Below are 17,417 nucleotides of genomic sequence, written 5' to 3' on the forward strand. Positions count from 1 at the left end.
AATCAAATTCAGAAAATCAACTAATATTCTTGTTGAAATGGGATCGCGGGTGGTTCCGTGTAGATGCAATATCATATAGTATCAAAGATAAACTCAAGGTAAATTTACCTGCGATTTTACATGTATCGTTTGAATAGGAACCCTCGTAAAATTTGGTTAACCGCCAGTTTCAGTTCAATTATTATTTGCTTCAAAACAATAAGCTTCTGATGGCTACACGCGTTGTAACTATGACAATGTTCATTCATGTGTTAATAACATCAAGTTACAATATGAACAAAATTTCGGAATTTTGTTGCGTATCCATTCCGTATATTTCTAATATGCCAAAGCGAAAATCAATGTAAGTAACTAAATATTTTATGCGGACTGTTTCACATGTTTTCTTCCTCGTATTGTTGCCATATTATTTACCGACACTTTCCGAAGATTATCGACGATTTTGAAGGATTAATAAAATTACACCATTACTGAGATTAATGGTACAACATTTTCTTGGATCGATTAACTGTTTATAAAATTAGTAAGTCCACCCAGTGAACGACCATTATTAGGTTAAAACCGGGGGTAAATAAACGATATAAATCAAATCTAATTAATAAGTTTGTACGTTTCTCGAAAATTATCATCATAAAATAAAATAGTTTTATTTGTTCAGGTTTAAATCTTTAGGTTGTTTGTATCTAAAATTGAGCTTTCAAGTAACTTTGAAGTGTAGTGAAGTTTAGTGTATCATCATCATTATCATCTTTATTTTTGTATTTATTATGAAGACCCTAGAAACGTTTCATTTTTAATGTTATTGTGCTCGGTCGTGTCTTGAATACAACCCTCTAATTTTTTCAAGTAAAAAAAATTAGAGACCACGTAGACTTTGAACAAAATCACCCTCCTTCTTCGTAGATAAACTTCTTCAATCGGAAGTCATTATCAGTAGACGGACAAACAAAGCAATTCCGGTTATTCCTTCTAGAATCTAAGAAAATATTTTGAAGAATACCACAGTATTATATATGATAGTATGATTGATATGAGAAAGTCACCATTACACCACTAGGTGGATTAAAACAAGTTTTTTTAGTGCAAAATGTTCACGTTACTCCTGCATATACACTCACTACCCACTTCCTAAAGCGTATAATGCTGCTAATCCTATTTTTTAAACTTTTTATGCTTCCTCTTACTTCATATTACAAGTCTAGAGTTACCCTCAATTACATTTAATATGCTTTTCAGCGGGATGCAATGACGAAACAAGAGAAGAATGGAACATTTTACACGAGAGAGCGAAAGATTTATAGTAAGTTATTTGTGTCAGACCGTTTGATTCGGTGCATTTTACTTAAATGTGGTACGCCACGAGTTTTAAGGCTCTCTTCCTATGCCATCACGGTCCATGGGCATAAAGCAGTAAAGCATGTTGGCACAACGCCGACGCAGCTTAAACGCAACGACTCGAGCTTTTTCTCGCATGTATCGCGTTATTCGGCTCGTGGTTCAATCAGTTGGTGTCGGTTACTTGGATGATTCGGAAGTTATGCTCTCGCAAATAACAAGCTAATCGCTACCAGTTTCTTCGGTCCGAAGCCGGTTCACACTGTGATTCAAGTAGTTGTTATTGGAAAACAAGTTATATTGAAAGACAAATCGGTGACACTACATGCTATGTACGAAAATTACATAATTTTTCAAATTATATCGGTGTGTTAAGGTATACTTTGCGGTGGACGCAATACTTCGCTGTTCACATTATGAGACCTCTAAGTGCATTTAGTAGATGATAAATCGTTGTCGTACAAGTGTTGCATTGATCTTATATGAAAATATTCAATAGTTTTTAAACCTAATCACTGTGGTGAGATATTTAAGCTTAATAGTGTTAAATGTATCAAGGTTGTGCATATTTTTGCAGCGAAGAAAATAGTTCCAAAAAAAGCGTTTAGTACGGTCGATGTAATAATACTTCAAGTGAAAGCAACATGTGAAAGCAGAAACTCACCTCTTTCCTACACTACTACAACAACAAAATCGCAGTTGTTTACATTTTGCAGTGAAGTTGAATTCATTTATCGAAGTTGCTATATCGAGTTTTCTTTCTCATTTGACCACGAAGCTGGGTAGACGACCAGAGAAGTAATTTTTACAGAAAAATTGCACAGGCGAAAATATTCGAGATAAAACAGTAACGTCTTCCTGGGCTTCCCGCCTTTGACACACGTAGTAGCATCGCGCCAGGAATGCATGTCTGCATAAATGTTTGATATTACACGTATTACTAGCACGTTGTTGGAAGTTATCAGATCTGCCGCAGGAAATCTTTACCTAAACAGAACACATTTTAAATGATGATAGCAGCAAAAGCTTTGCTGGTCTGCTGTGTCACAATTTTTGCCGAATTGAGTTTGATTGAAGGTAAGACAGGTAAGATGTTCATACGAACACTAAGAACTAAAAAGCTATAAAAGAATAAGATTTGTTATAGTTTTTTTTATCTTGTACTTTCCGATCTACAGACAAATAGTACTTTCGGTTTTATTTTAGTGAATAGCAGTCAGTTCAAAAGTCAGTGATAGTTTTTCAATGTCTATCGTCTGTTTACAGTAAGAAAATACTACCTAGTTACCTAGTTGAATGAATATTTCGTATTATTGTGAGAACTGTGCACAAAAAACGAGATTTACCGTTGTCCGAAAAAAATCCTTCCTAATCCACCTAGTGGTGTGATAAAGTTTTCTCTTGTCATTTCTAAGAGTATACCCTCAGTCAATAATATTTTGCCTTTCCACGAAATCCCACAAAATAAGGGGACAGTTATGTGTAGAACGGCTGTGTTGTGAGCTTATCAAATAACCTAATTATAGCTCTCATACGCGTCTAAGTTATTCGAACTTGATTCAGGTATCGTCGAGAAATATTTAAAATTTAAAAAAGAAACATTTTGTTTATAATAAGGATCAGTGAGAATAGAAATATAAATTTAAACTACAATTCAGACATGAGACGAAAGGTTTAGTTTTCGAGACTAATGTACTCATATTCAGGTCAAACGAACGCTTGAAATCATTAATTCCAAAAGCGTTCATGTGAAATAAACGATCCATAATGTGTCACCTGCTCAACTATCCGACGAGTAATTAGGGTGGGTGAACAAGTAGTAGCGCTGATGCCAATCGCTACGTTAACGCGTTATACTATTATTCAGCTGGGAAACCGTCATGAAATATTTATTTATCAAACACAATTTCGATGTTCTCAGCTGCTCTGCACCAGCTTTACATTTAAACAGCTCAACATTTAAACTTTGTAGACTAAAAAATATAAACCTTAAAATAGACAATTCTCTTGTACATTTGTCAATTGATACATAAACCCTACTCAATGTAGTACGCTACGATTGCACAGAGAACTGAAATCGGAATGAGATATCCATTCTGCTTATTGAATGAATTAGTATGCATCACCATGCCTCTATACATCTGCCGCGTAAAGTTTTACCAAATACCAAGTTTTTTTGATTTGGCACAAAAAAGCGCATACAATAAATTTTATTCAAATAAATAGTTGGTAGCCAACAAAAAAAGAGGAAAAATTTGACTGGACATTACTAAAATGCTCAAATATATGTTGGATTGTCAAAACAAATTGAAAAAGTGTGGATGTGATATATCAGTCTTATTCAACTTATTTTTAGGCCGTGGAGGTATAATACTGATGATGACCTGAAAAATTATGTACGGCGAAAATGGAATTATCTCAAGAAAACTTTTTTGGTCATAATTTACTACGACATTTGCCTTTGTCTATCTCCACAACAGTGTACCGATCAACTCGTTTCAACTTCTGTTCGTGAAGTACCACCGAGTTTCGATGATTTCCGAATTCAATTGTGGTAGTCATGCGTTTCAGGACGAATTTCCTGAGGGACGTCCAAAATCAGCTGTTAGGGTAGAAAACATCAATGTAGTGCGTGACCTGATTTCGAAAGATCGACATGAGATTCATGGATGCCTGGACATTAGTTTCACTACCATACATGAACATTTGGCCTTGAAATGGATTTGTTCACGTTGGATACCGCGCGGTGCTTCAAATGATGTCTATAAGAGTATGTCAAACTATGGATCGTTGATCTAGAGATATGAGCCCGAGGCTAAACTACAGTTGGCTGTAGGGAAGGCGGGCCAAATTCAACAAAAGTTGTAAATGTATGGAATACTTCGAAGAAAACGATAACCTGTTTCCGAAAAAAATTCTTCTTAATCGACCTAGTGGTGTGATAAAGTTTTCTCTTGTCATTTCTAAGATTATATCCTCAGTCAATAATATTTTGCCTTTCCACGGAATCCCACAAAATAAGGAGACAGTCAAAGACATCACATTAACAAGATATCCAGCTCTCACATTTCCCGAACAAATCATTGACAACTTCATTTTTTGCGAGCATATCGTCCTCAGGCGAGTCCGCATCCAATCTCGTACATAGAAGAAGGGTAGAGAAATGTCAAAATCGTTCGCGCCAAAATAGTAGCACTGCGCACCCATACAATTGACATGATATGTTGAATATAATGCCGTGCGATGGCGTTGCTGAACTGAAGATTCATTTCGCTCCGAGCTGACAGGGTCTGGGACAGTTGTGTGTAGAACGGCTGTGTTGTGAGCAGTCACGTACCCAGAGGGGGGGCCCGAGGGGCCCTGGCCCCTCCCGAAATCAAAAACAGATATATAATTATTTAGAAGATCTCAGACATGTGTTACAGAAATAACAATACAGTAAACGTAAAAAAATGTAATACAATAACAGTTCCAGTGGAAAAGTTTAGTGTCTGTTAAAAACATCCGTAAAAGGCACACCGAAAATTAGGTACATAAGCAATCTTAAGTAACATTATTTTTTTATCTTTGGGCCCCTCCCGAAATGAAATCCTGGGTACGGGCCTGGTTGTGAGCTTATCAAATAACCTAATTATAGCTTTCATATGCGTCTAAGTTGTTCGAACTTGATTCAGGTATCGTCGAGAAATATTGGTGCACTGAAAAACACAACGTTTTGTCGGATAGGTCATATATAAGATTACATCTCTCGAATCGATAATGTTTGACATAATTTCCGAAATTTGATCAGAGACATCATTCCAGCTTTTAAATAAGCCTAACTTTTCGAAAAGTTTGAGCTTATTACGTCACTTATGACATTATAACACTGGAACCGAAAGTGACAGTATCGATTAGTACACAACACTATGGGCTCCGTTCGAAAGTCGGTTTTTCCAGCAATTTTATTACCTTTCTATAGAGCAAAGCAAAACGGACATATCCCCCTCAATAACGTCTTCTTATTCACAAAATTATTGATAGAACAAAAAATCAGCACACATCAAATGGATGCGTTATTTAATCACAGCAAAACGGCATTTTAAAATTGAGCACCAGGTACTTTGAATAATGTGATCGATATCAAGGAAATTTAAAAAAAATATCTAATTTAAAAAATTTTATCTGAAAGATACATTACTCACACAAACTTACATTGAACTAGAATTACGTTTTTGTGGATACGGTTTTAACAATAACGATAACTATGAATTTTGAAAACCGATTTCGTCAAATTTTTAGATTAGAATGTTGCAATCCTAAGTTAAAATGAAAGGTAAGATATTGGCACAAACTTGAAATAGGTTCAAATAGAAAATCTAATATAGCTTCAGCTATATTCAGTCAGCTGTCAATGTTTGTAGTAGAATAAATCTGTATAAAATGTTCAAAACGACGAATGTAACAATGAGAGATTCTATTTGTTTACTTTCTCTTTCAACTATTACGGCTCCCCTAGCAATCCTTCTCTCCAATTATTTACCGATAGTAATAACTAAAGCTATCATCTTTTAACCTGCCCTGAAGAAATTATCGAAAACAGCAGGAATATTTCGCAATAATCGAAAAAGTAAGAGAAAGTAAACAAAGAGAATCTCTTATTGTTACATTCGTCGTTTTGAACATTTTATACAGAAATGTCCTTTTGTAGCTGGTATTCGGTGAATTTTAAGGCTGTGATCCATTTCGCGGTTAATTTTAACTTTTGGTTGAAATCGTAATAGAATTGTTGAAAGGTAATAGAATTTTTGGAAAAAACCGACTTTCGAACGGAGCCCATAGTGTTATATACTAATCGACTCAGCTCGACGAGATCAGAAAATGTATGTGTGTATGTGCACCTTTCAACGAGTTGTAACCTATGCTTTAATTTCGGCCAAGATTGTTGAGATCCGTCGTGTTTCGTAACTGGTTAAGTGAATGTGTGAATTTATGTCAAGAAGATAGGTGATTATTCTAACAGTAAACATCCCAACCCAACACCCACTAAGCACGCAGCCATCCACGCCTGTAATCCACGCCAAGAAATCCCAAAAAATAAGGGGACAGTCAAAGACATCATATTTACAAGATATTCAGCTCTCACATTTCCCGAACAAATCATTGACAACATCCTTTTTTTGCGAACATGGTGCTCTCAGGCGACTCCGCATCGAATCTCGTACATAGAAGCAGGGGAGAGAAATGTCAAATTCGTGCGCGCCAAAATAGCAGCACTGCGCACCCATACAATTGACATGATATGTTGAATGTGATGCCGTGCGATGGCGTTGTTGAACTGAAGATTGATTTCGCTCCAAGCTGACAGGGACTGCCTACAGTCAACTGTAGTTTAGCCTCGGGCTCATATATCTAGATCAACGATCCATAGTTTGTCATACTCTTATAGACATCATTTGAAGCACCGCGCGGTATCCCACAGCCTAAGTAATCAGGTTTATTAGTACTTTAAATGTAATTTATTTCGAATACAGCCACAATGGTTAGCATCTAATAAATCATATTACTTCTAGTTCTTAAACGTCATATTAGTATTTCGGTATTCATTAGTTAATTTAACACTGTTTTCATCAAACGTATTGCTATTATAAAATACTTTAAAGATAAAACAAACATTTATTTTGTATATACTGTACTTGATCTTATAACTATTTGATGTTTGTATCAGTGCGTCACTTTTATTCAAAGTAAGATACATTGCTATTGGTTGAACTCATGGAAGAGGAAAGAGGCTAACATAAAATAAAATTTATATTGAAACTCCGATGGTCTTAGAGAAATGCTAAGAAAGTTTCATGTACGGAAGGTCACAACAAGCAAAAATGTTGTGAACTGGGACATTGGATAGTCTACCTTGGGTACACGAGGAATTTATTAGTTGAGATCTGACATCACGATACTCCACGTATGTCTAAACGACAGGATCAATATTCCGATAGCTTTCGCAACAAGCACAATGATTAGTCTCGGAAAATCCAAGGAGATGTGCATCTAACGTGTAGTGATTGGACATGAGTCTGGACATCACACAAATAAAATCACTACTCACATCCAACCCTCTGAACCATGCCTTTGTTATTATTATTATTATTATTATTATTATTATTATTATTATTATTATTATTATTATCACGAGTATAGTGTGATAAACACCTGGGTTCGATTTCCAACCCCCGGTCAGCAATGAACTGACATATTATATTATCGTTATTATTGTAATTAAAATAATAAAACATTATTATGATTAGGGGTAGCGTAGCGATTAGTGCGCACCTAAGCATTTTGAAGTATAACGAATAATATATTACTTTTTTCAAGTTCGTGAACTCGTCTACGGAAACTTCAAACCTTGCTTTACAATATCCTCAAATGAACGATTACAATTATGATGTTGCTTACGAGCATGAAAGCCACAAAATGGTGTTACATAAGAATGCGCCCGACGAATTTTCCGTAATTATCGAGGATTTGCAGAAGAAAAAAAATCCTCGGATATACACGGATCAACACAGAATTTTGAACATTTTAAACACAAAATGATTCAAGAAACGTTCCGATTAATGTTTATGCCCACATACTCCACTATTTCGGCCGGCGCGCTTTTTGATAAATCTCCTAACGCCATTGACTATAATGTTCAATTACATTCTCCTTGTATATAAGGAAGGTGACAAAACTATTATTTCAAACTATCGAGGAATTGCTGCCTTATGTGCTGTATCGAAACCATTCGAAATAATAATACTGGACTTCATCACTCATCACTGCTTCAGCTATATATCTGATACACAACATGGTTTCATGCCTAAACTGTCTACATCCACAAATCTTGTGTCGTACATATCATACACCATTCGATCTTGCATCAAGTCGATGCCATTTAAACTGATTTCTCTGCTGCTTTTGACAAAATTATTCACCAGATTGCAGTTTCGAACTCGAAAGGCTTGGGTTCAGTGGTTGTTTCGTCAAATGGCTTGAATCATATCTGACAGGTCAAAATATGACTGTGAAAATAGGAGACAACGTTACTTCACTATTCATTCCGAGTTCTGGGTTTCCACTAGGAAGCCATCTGGGACTGTTCATATTCTTATTTTACCTCAACGACATGAATTTTTCGTTGAAATGCATGAAGCTATCATTTGCGATGATTTAAAATTGTCTCATCTCATCAAGGATTCTGAAGATTCCGCATTCTTACAAACTCAGTTAGATGTATTCTATAACTGGTGCATCGTGAACAGGATGGTACTAAACGCCTCAAAATGTTCCGTCATCTCTTTCTCTCGCAAACGAAACACGATTACGTATGACTACTCTATTTCGACAGCGGACTTGGAACGGGTTTCATCAATGAAGGATATAAGAGTGTTATTAGACTCTAAGCTCAATTTCCAAGGTCATATTGCTACTAAGATGCTAGGACTTATGTTCCGCATTTCAAAAAACTTCAACAACGTATATTGCCTGAAATCGCTTGATTGCGCTTTAGTCCGCTCTACTCTTGAGTACGCTGTCGTTGTTTGGGCACATTGTTATCAAACCGATGAGCAGCGAATAGAAGCTGTTCAGCGAAAATTCGTCCGTTTTGCATTGCGTCGTCTGCCATGGAGAGATGCAGCCAACCTTCCTACGAAAATCGTTGTAGGCTCATCAACCTAGAAGGGTTCTTAGTGTCAGTAGGATCCATAGTACTAGCCATGCAATGATTCTGTACACTAAGAATCGGCTGCGAAGTCTGTTGAAACAGAAATTCCACAGAAGGAATGTAATGCCAAGACTTTGCTTTGCTCATCAACCTGATTTGTTATCAGTTCGCCGGGATACTTTCGAAGCCGTTTTTATTGCGGTTTTAATCCAAACCCGAATTGATTGTGTGGATCTTCTTCTACACCTAAGCTTTAATATCCATCGTGGTAACTTGCAGTTAATCTCTTTCTTCAGAATCCCTCGTGCTATGGATTTAATAAACCATTTGCTAGTATGTGCCGATCATTCAACGTTTGTTCAAATGTATTCGATTTTCATTTGTCCCGCAACACTGTAAAAAAGTTATTATCAAGATTTTTTTGTCAGCCAGCTTTCCTAATGAATTGGGGGTTAAATAATAGATATTTAGAGAAGATAGTATGATAGATTAGTTTACGATAACGAGTAATATGTATCATTTGTATAAATGTAATCTGTTGGTACAAAAGATGAGAAGGTTTTATGCCTGATGTAGAAGAAGAAATAGAATCTCAGCCGCACTGGGCTTTTCCCTTACTCCTAAATTAATAAAAAAAATTAAATTGACATTATGATTTCAAATTACTGTTTTAAATACTACGAAGTTTAACAGACGAGATAATACAGATATGTATTTCGGATGTTAATTACATCCTTCTTCAGTGATACTGTTTAGAAGTCTGTTGGAAGAAAACTGCAATGTTATCCCTTTTACATGAAACGTAAGCGGTAGGTTCACTCGTAAGAACTAGACGAAACATGTAACTAGGACTAAAACAGTGTGGGGAATGAAAGAAACAGATACCTAGGACTTGGAAAATTAAGTTAAGTTTCCGTGTTTGTTTGTGTATTTTAGGTAGGTATTAACTGGAAAAGCCAGAGAGATCTGCTCCCTTGGCCTCGGTTTAATAAAGAAGTGAAGTCATTTTTGAAAATCTCTAATCTCTCGGCTGTGTCTTGTTTTGATAGATTGGAAATTTGTCTTAATATTTTTATATAACTAGTAGTGAGTTCATGATTATCGAAAAAAGCATTTTCTGTTACTTTTGACTTGAAATGATGAGGTATCTCTGCGAAGTGTTCTTTGATATAAATGCCTAATGTTTCCTTTGTTTTATCAACGTATAATTCATCACAATGAAACACGAGATTTTGTATATCCCAGATTTTCCCAAATTATGGAATTAAGTAAAGTTTTCAATTAGTAGTTCATACTGCTGAATACTAAATCAAACCAAATTTTCCTAATTTTGATGTTAATGTTTGTGCAATGTTAGGATTGAAGTCTACTGATTGTAATTGTTTTTTCAGCAGTCTTAAATTTTTATCGAGGATAGTTTGGATTGAGCGCTCCGGATATTCATTGAGCTTTCCAATTTCTAGAATAAAGTTTTTCTCTTTTCTTGCGACGGAAGCACCAAGGGGAACGGGTATAGCGTGATGGGTAAGTCGATGCCTTTCATGCTGCCCACCTGGGTTCGATTCCCAACCCCGCACATAAGGTCAGAAAACTTTTCTGGCCCGAAGAGGTGAATGACAACAATGTTAAAACCTCTATAATCGAAACTAAAAAAAAAGTTGTACAGCTAATATGTCATTTTCTAATCCTTTTATTCAATTTGTACCTTCTTGTTAGTGTTATTACAAGATCATGATAACGATGCTTTTCAATAAAAGTGCACTTATTGGCTTTCTCATATAGCAAGTTTATACAATATGTCCTATATAATTCGACACAGTTCATCGAGCTGAGCAATGTATGTGTCTGTGTGTGAGTATGTGTCAAATAATGTCACTCATAAAAAAAATCTCACAGTTCTGTAGGTTGCTATTGAATTTCACATCGTCATTTAGAGCGACGAAGGGTAAAATTCTTCTAGATTTGACTTAAAACTGATTCAATTCGTAGGCTATATTAGTTACTTACTAAACTAACCGACTTTGGCTATACTGGTTCCAAGTTCCTGGTTCCAAAAGTACCAGAAGTAGTGGTCAAAAAGTTGAATACGAGGCTCACTCTATTTTCTTAGATCGATTAGAGATTTGATCGATTTCCACAAACAGACTCAAATAAAACTTCCTACAGTCTCATAGGTTGCTGTTTAATTTCATCCGGGTCCGATTTCCGGTTCCAGAACCATAGGGTAAAGAGTGTTTAATCATTTAGTGCGATGAAAACTTCTTATCATCTTGACATAACTGTTTAGAATTTTAAAAGGTTATGTTAGTTTATACTCAAAGAAAGTTTCTTATTTTATTCAAGATTGAAAAAAAATTATTTTCGCAAAATCTTCTGGTGATATTTTTGAAAATATAAGTAATATGAGAAAGGCATCATTACACCACTAGATGGATTAAAACAGGTTTTACAAAACTTTTTTGGTTAAATTTCTTGGGGTGCCGGTAACCGAACATCTTTTTTGAAATGGCCAAAATTTATCGCTTTACTAAATTGATAATATTTTTTTTTTAATCCGCATAATGTGCACTAAGTCAGAAGTTATGAGCGTAAAATAGAAGGGTGCCGGTAACCGAACACTCCCCCCCAGTGTTGGCGATTTCCGAAAATTTGACAGAATGAGAGAAATTTGCTACATTTCTTCGTTCCACTGTATACTCTGAGTATTTCACACCCTTGAAGAAATTACAGTCTGATAACGATTGGTGCTGTGTGGAATTTACCAAGAGAGAATCGCAAGTTGGCAATTATCGCAGAAAATCGAATCGATGATTCGACTTGATGATTCTCATACTAGATTGCAATATTTCATTTTCATAGACACAACTTATACAAAGGTTATATGCACATAGTTAGAATAAGCGGCAATAGTAAAATGATTCTATCGCAATTATCAACTGCCTGTATAGAATCGGATCGCGGAACGAGAATAAGCGACCGTTTGTTGCTTCAGAGAGGATCCCCACAGCAGCGTGCTAACCTTTGATTCTCAGAAATGTCATCGAGAGAAATTCGCTCTCGCACTGGTGTCGATTCTATGTTAAATGAGCCATGCCGGATTTTTGTTGCTGCGATGATATCCGTCGCTCTTTGATGGCACTGATTCAATCGTGTGAAGAGTTTCTAGTGAGCGTTCTATGATACGATAAAAGCCATCCTTGCTCTCCCCTACCATAAACAATACGCATAAAAAAAGGGTAGAGAGGATTACCCATTGGTGCTTCTTATAATTGTTTATAAAATTCACCTCTGAATTTGAAATAAATCACATCCATAAAGAGTCGAGTAAGATTAAGATAAGATCTTACTTTACTTTATCATAAACTATATATGCTATATTGATGAAGTAACCAATATTCCAACAGGTTGATTGAGTCTTTCACGAGGACACTTGGGAATAAAGCAATTACATCGTAAGATACCATTATTTCGTTATCTTCGATTTTTCCTGAGTTCTGAAGTTGAGTAACGAACTCTAGCGTGTTAGGAACTGATCTGCTGAGAATTTTTTTGTATGGAATGAAATTCATTTACTAGCCATTTGGAGGTATTTTTGGGGTAGGGGCAACCCACAGAAGAAATGATTTTTCTAATTTCGTTTCCCGGTTTGTGAACTTTAGGTAGTCGTTTGATTTTGGGTAACGAAGGGTTTGGAACTTTGGGGTAATATCAGCCTTAACATAGAAGACAGGCTTTTCCCGTAATTGTTTTACTAGTTCTTTTACACGTATGCTTTGTGGATTATTCAATGAAGTATTTCTAATGACATCAGTTACGGCTAAAAGAATGTCAGTCATTATACTTACGTCTGCCCTATTGATATGAATTTAACAGCGAAGGTGAGCCGAATGAAGTTAATAGGACAAAATCTCAATGTTTATCGCGAAAATAAACAGTCATACACATTCACAGAAGATCAAAATAAGATGCGTACTAATATGTACCGCACACCGTTAGCCGTCTTTCTCCTATTGCTATTATGGTATATTTGAAAACAACTCAACGCTATACCTTGTACAAAACGAAAAACAATAACTACTTGTATTAATGTATTTTACATTAACAACAATGAAAGCTTGGGAAAATGATAATAGCATTGATGAGAACTGATTATTTGAAGTTTTATGGACTGTTTAATACCAAGACCCAGCTTAATCAAATACTTTATCACCAAGTTGCTTGTAATTTATATAATCTTTTTTCGAACCAGTTAGTAGAACTACGCCTAACTTTTAAACAGTGTTTATTCAGATCTTGTTGCCGTGATGAACCAAAATGGTTTTACTGAGATGTTTTCATCGTTCAGATATAATGTATGGAGGCAGCCTGAAGTATTATTATGAAACAATAACCTGATCGTATTGTGATTGTTATCAGCATTCCTTTACTGCACATAACCGTAACTAGATGCATATAGATGCAAAGTGCGCTGAATCGGAGCCGAGAGCCTTACCAAGTGTGGCTTAGAGCACAATCAACCGCTCATTGAATCATTGTACGGTGAGAATGCATATTTCGTTCCATCTCTTCAACAATCTTTTCAGCGAAAGAGATCAAAGCTTCAAGGAGTTCATGAGTTTTACTTTCAATATGATTTTGTAAATAATGTTGGCACATAAAAGGTGAGACCGTTAGAAACGATTTCATTTTGCGTTTGTCTATGAAGACTCAAATAAGACAATTATATTTTTTTACAATTCTTTTTCACGAATAAATGATCAAATATTCAATTCGTAGGTGCAGTGGCGTACCTAGAGTGGGACAAAGGGGGCGGACGCTCCGGGCGCAACGTTTTGGGGCAAGCGGTTGCTCGTTTTTTTGTTTTAAGCTAACATGTATTTTCTGTAAAGAATACGTAGCTCGAAAGAAGTATTGACGGAACTAGTCAAGCTGCATTTCAGCATTGTCACCAGATACGATGACACAACGCGACTGAACACCAGTCGCACTCATGAAGTGGTGTAATGATGCCTTTATCATTACATGGAAGCCGGATCAATATCCTGAAATTTTCAATGGCGTCTTAAGACTTTGCATGTTCGTAAAAGTCAGCTCAGTCATCTCTGAGAAAAGATTTGGAATCGGATGTCATATTTAATTTTAATTCAGACATTTTTTGAGAGATCACAAACTTTTCCATTCGAATCTGTTGCGAATCATATCTATCTTATCGCGATATTGCAAAAATAATTGATTTTTCTTCAAAGCTAATCATTTCTTCTATCGAAACAGAGAATGTATTATCCGTTTTTAGTATTTTTATTTCCTTTAATTTTCAGTAATTTACACTTTTTAAATTTTCATTTACTTACAATTATAGAGCTCTGTAAATTTGAGAAGAAGGAATTTTTCCAAAACCGTTTGTGAAAAGTGATTTCAATTTTGATTGATAGAACAAGCAATTTAGCAGTTTCCGAAGAAATCTATTGAGATGTTTATTAGGTATTCTTTAGTATATCAATACGAATTGTTAAGGTCATAACTTGTTCTTACTATCAGTATGTGTTATTCCGGATATGTGTCGCCACTTTTACACGTTTCACATTTTTGTCGTGAATACGACTTACTTTACTATGGGGTGCCTTTTCAAAATTTACCCTCTGGGGGACGGGTATAGCGTGATGGGATAGTCGATGCCTATCACACAGCCCACCTGGGTTCGATTCCCAACCCCGCACATAGGGCCAGAAAGATTTTCTGGTCCGAAGAGGCGAATGACCTTAAGGTGTTAAAACCTCTATAATTGAAACAAAAAAAAATTACCCTCTGAGAGAGTGATAAGTTTTTGATCGTGAATATCTCTTGTTGTATCTAACGAATCAACATAATTTTTGCTACATGCCATCGGAAATAGGATCACAATTTTATGATAAAATTTTCAGTTGTGTGAGATAATCTTAAATAGTTCAAAATTAAACTTTTCTGAAATGTTTGGCATAATCGAGTATCAAAGAGGATAATTCATAAGGCGCGTTTGCCTTTCTCGTATTTTGAAAGCTCATAGCTCAGTGATCTGTGGAAGGATTTATATAACCTAACTAACAATAGAATCGAAATTTTTCAACTTAAACGTGTATAGCAAAAGCATTGAAGTATTTCAATAGCTATTGAAAAACCTATCTCATTTGACCCATGTCAACACCAGCCAATCAGAAAGCGTTCTGAGGAAGAGAACAAAATATCTGCTGCTGTACAACAAATCGTTCGAGGAAAATGTTCCGAAAAGTGGTGAATATCGTAGTGATATATTGATAGTTTCTTTCAATAAATTATGCAAATCCGAAATGAAATAATCGACATTAAAATTCTGTATGCGGCTATTTTTTATAGCCGTTAGGAGCGCCCATGAGTGAAAAAGCTACAAATGAAATCACGTAAAAAGAAAGCTCTTAAAAAATTGGATCAGTTTGGATTCTATCGCCACTGCGAGCAGATGTATTTTGTGTCGTTTGCAAAGCTAGTTTCGCTTCCGACAAGAGCGATTACGTCACAGCTGCCAGTCATTTGCATTGGTGAAAAAGCAACGGTGGGGAGCATTACACCAAATCAGCCGTCCTAATGGCTCTAAAAGTTTTCTAAAGAATTATTAGGATTTCTTGCTCGCAAATCGAAGGGAAATATCCTCAGTTTAGTGCAAATCTAGAACTATTTGATTTGATTTTTTCACTTTTCGCTGTGTGAAATTCACAGTAATCGAGATCAAGTGAAGCCTTCTTTGTTTTTGCGAAAAATGTGGAAAAGGGAAATGCTTGCATAATTCATACAATTGATCAACTAATTGACATTCGGTAGTGTTAAGGAACATGTCAGTTGTTTTCGTATTCACGACATCCAGTTATGTCTCTGACATTACCCACCCGCCTTTTTTCAAATGCTTTTTTAACAATGAAATGGAAAAAAAAATGAAGCGGTAAATATTAAAAAATCACACTGAGTTAAGAAGATTTGAGGAATGATTTGATTATGAAGAATAAGAGCATACGAAACACTTTTAAATTTACGAATTTTCGGACTCCTGAAAAAGTCCGGGCCCGGAGGGATTCCCCCTCTCGGCGGCCCTGGATACGGATAAAAACTTTCGGTTGAAATACTAGTGGTGACTGAAACGATTTTTGCATAGATTACCATTGAATGTTATGTACTTCATTGTTATTACAATAGTTTCAAACACTGTTAAAAATGTCACTATCAATCACGATGTAAATAGGATCGAATCCCTTGAAATTTGCCAGTTAATTCTTTTAATTGACAGGACCCGTTGATGACCACTTGATGACCGTTGATGAGTCACTTTGAGTACACTGGTCGTCGGTTTTCGGTTACTCCGGAATGATACTACCATCGAGTTCTCAGAGATGACGAAACCGATTTTTACAATCATAGTTTCTGTGGTCTGTTGAATCTATTATCTATAACATTTATATCCCTTGTGTTATAGTATTTTCAATTTTCACGATTTCCTTGGGAGTGAATTTTATTCTCTTATTTTGAGAATTGAGGAAATCATAATTTAGCAAACAAATCAAAAAGTTTTGCCAGATGCAGCGACTATCAATAGTATCAAAAATTCCTAAAATCATTACCAACTATAGTTTTCAACATATGCTCAGTTCTCAAAATTATTTAGATTTCTTGCACAATAAAACAACATTACTCGACCCGGTTTAGTTATAAGATTCAATTTGAAGCATAAGCTAAAAATCAGTATTTTGATCCGTATCCATTTGCCGTTCAATGAAAATCGAAAGTTCAGTCGGCAGAGAAAATGCTTTTCGACACTAACGAATGAGCGAAAAGCATACGGTTTGAAGGCCAAATAGTTCCAGTGTTGTTTACTCAAGATATCTTTGGAGCACAAAAAACGAAAAAATGCAATACATGAAATACATACATACATCGCTGCACAAATATATAGAAAACGATGAATAAACTCACCCTACGTGTAGAAGACGAGAGGTTGAATTCAATTTTTAAATGATTGAGCTTTTTCAATTTGTATATAACATTATTCAAAACGATACAGTTGCTTTCAGGTGCTTCGAACCGTTAGGAAAATGCGACGTTCCGAAAATAATTATGTTCGTATATTGCATACAAGATAGAATGCATTGTATCACCATGATTCACAGATTGATATTACAATTCTAAAATCCGCAGCGAAAATATTAGCAGCGGAAATATTGCAAAAACACCGAAACTGAACTACAGGTTATCAATATTTCTTCATAATAATAAAACATGCTTCACTGTGGAGTTAGTTTAGTAAAAGCTTAATTGATGTGAATGTGATGATGAGGGCTGGTATCAACTAGGAGATTGATAGTACCTATTATCTTCCTCCGAACAGGCCGCA

General features: G+C 35.6%; 1 protein-coding gene across 5 annotated transcripts in view; it reads left to right on the plus strand.

Annotated features, from left to right (window-relative positions):
- Positions 1-1,437: 1,437 nt before the first annotated feature.
- LOC131425086 (uncharacterized) overlaps positions 1,438-17,417 on the plus strand; it is a 71,157-nt gene continuing 55,177 nt past the window's right edge. Inside the window, exons 1-2 of one of the 5 annotated variants that reach the window (XM_058586661.1) lie at positions 1,438-1,855; positions 1,913-2,421. In XM_058586661.1, coding sequence (XP_058442644.1) covers positions 2,343-2,421 — 79 coding nt within the window. In that variant the 5' untranslated portion in view covers positions 1,438-1,855; positions 1,913-2,342. Of the gene's footprint in view, positions 2,422-17,417 lie in introns of all 5 variants that reach the window. The other 4 variants (XM_058586662.1, XM_058586660.1, XM_058586663.1 and 1 more) reach the window with 4 other exon arrangements.

This window comes from Malaya genurostris, chromosome 1 (genome assembly GCF_030247185.1).
Source record: "Malaya genurostris strain Urasoe2022 chromosome 1, Malgen_1.1, whole genome shotgun sequence".
In the NCBI taxonomy this organism is placed as follows: domain Eukaryota; kingdom Metazoa; phylum Arthropoda; class Insecta; order Diptera; family Culicidae; genus Malaya; species Malaya genurostris.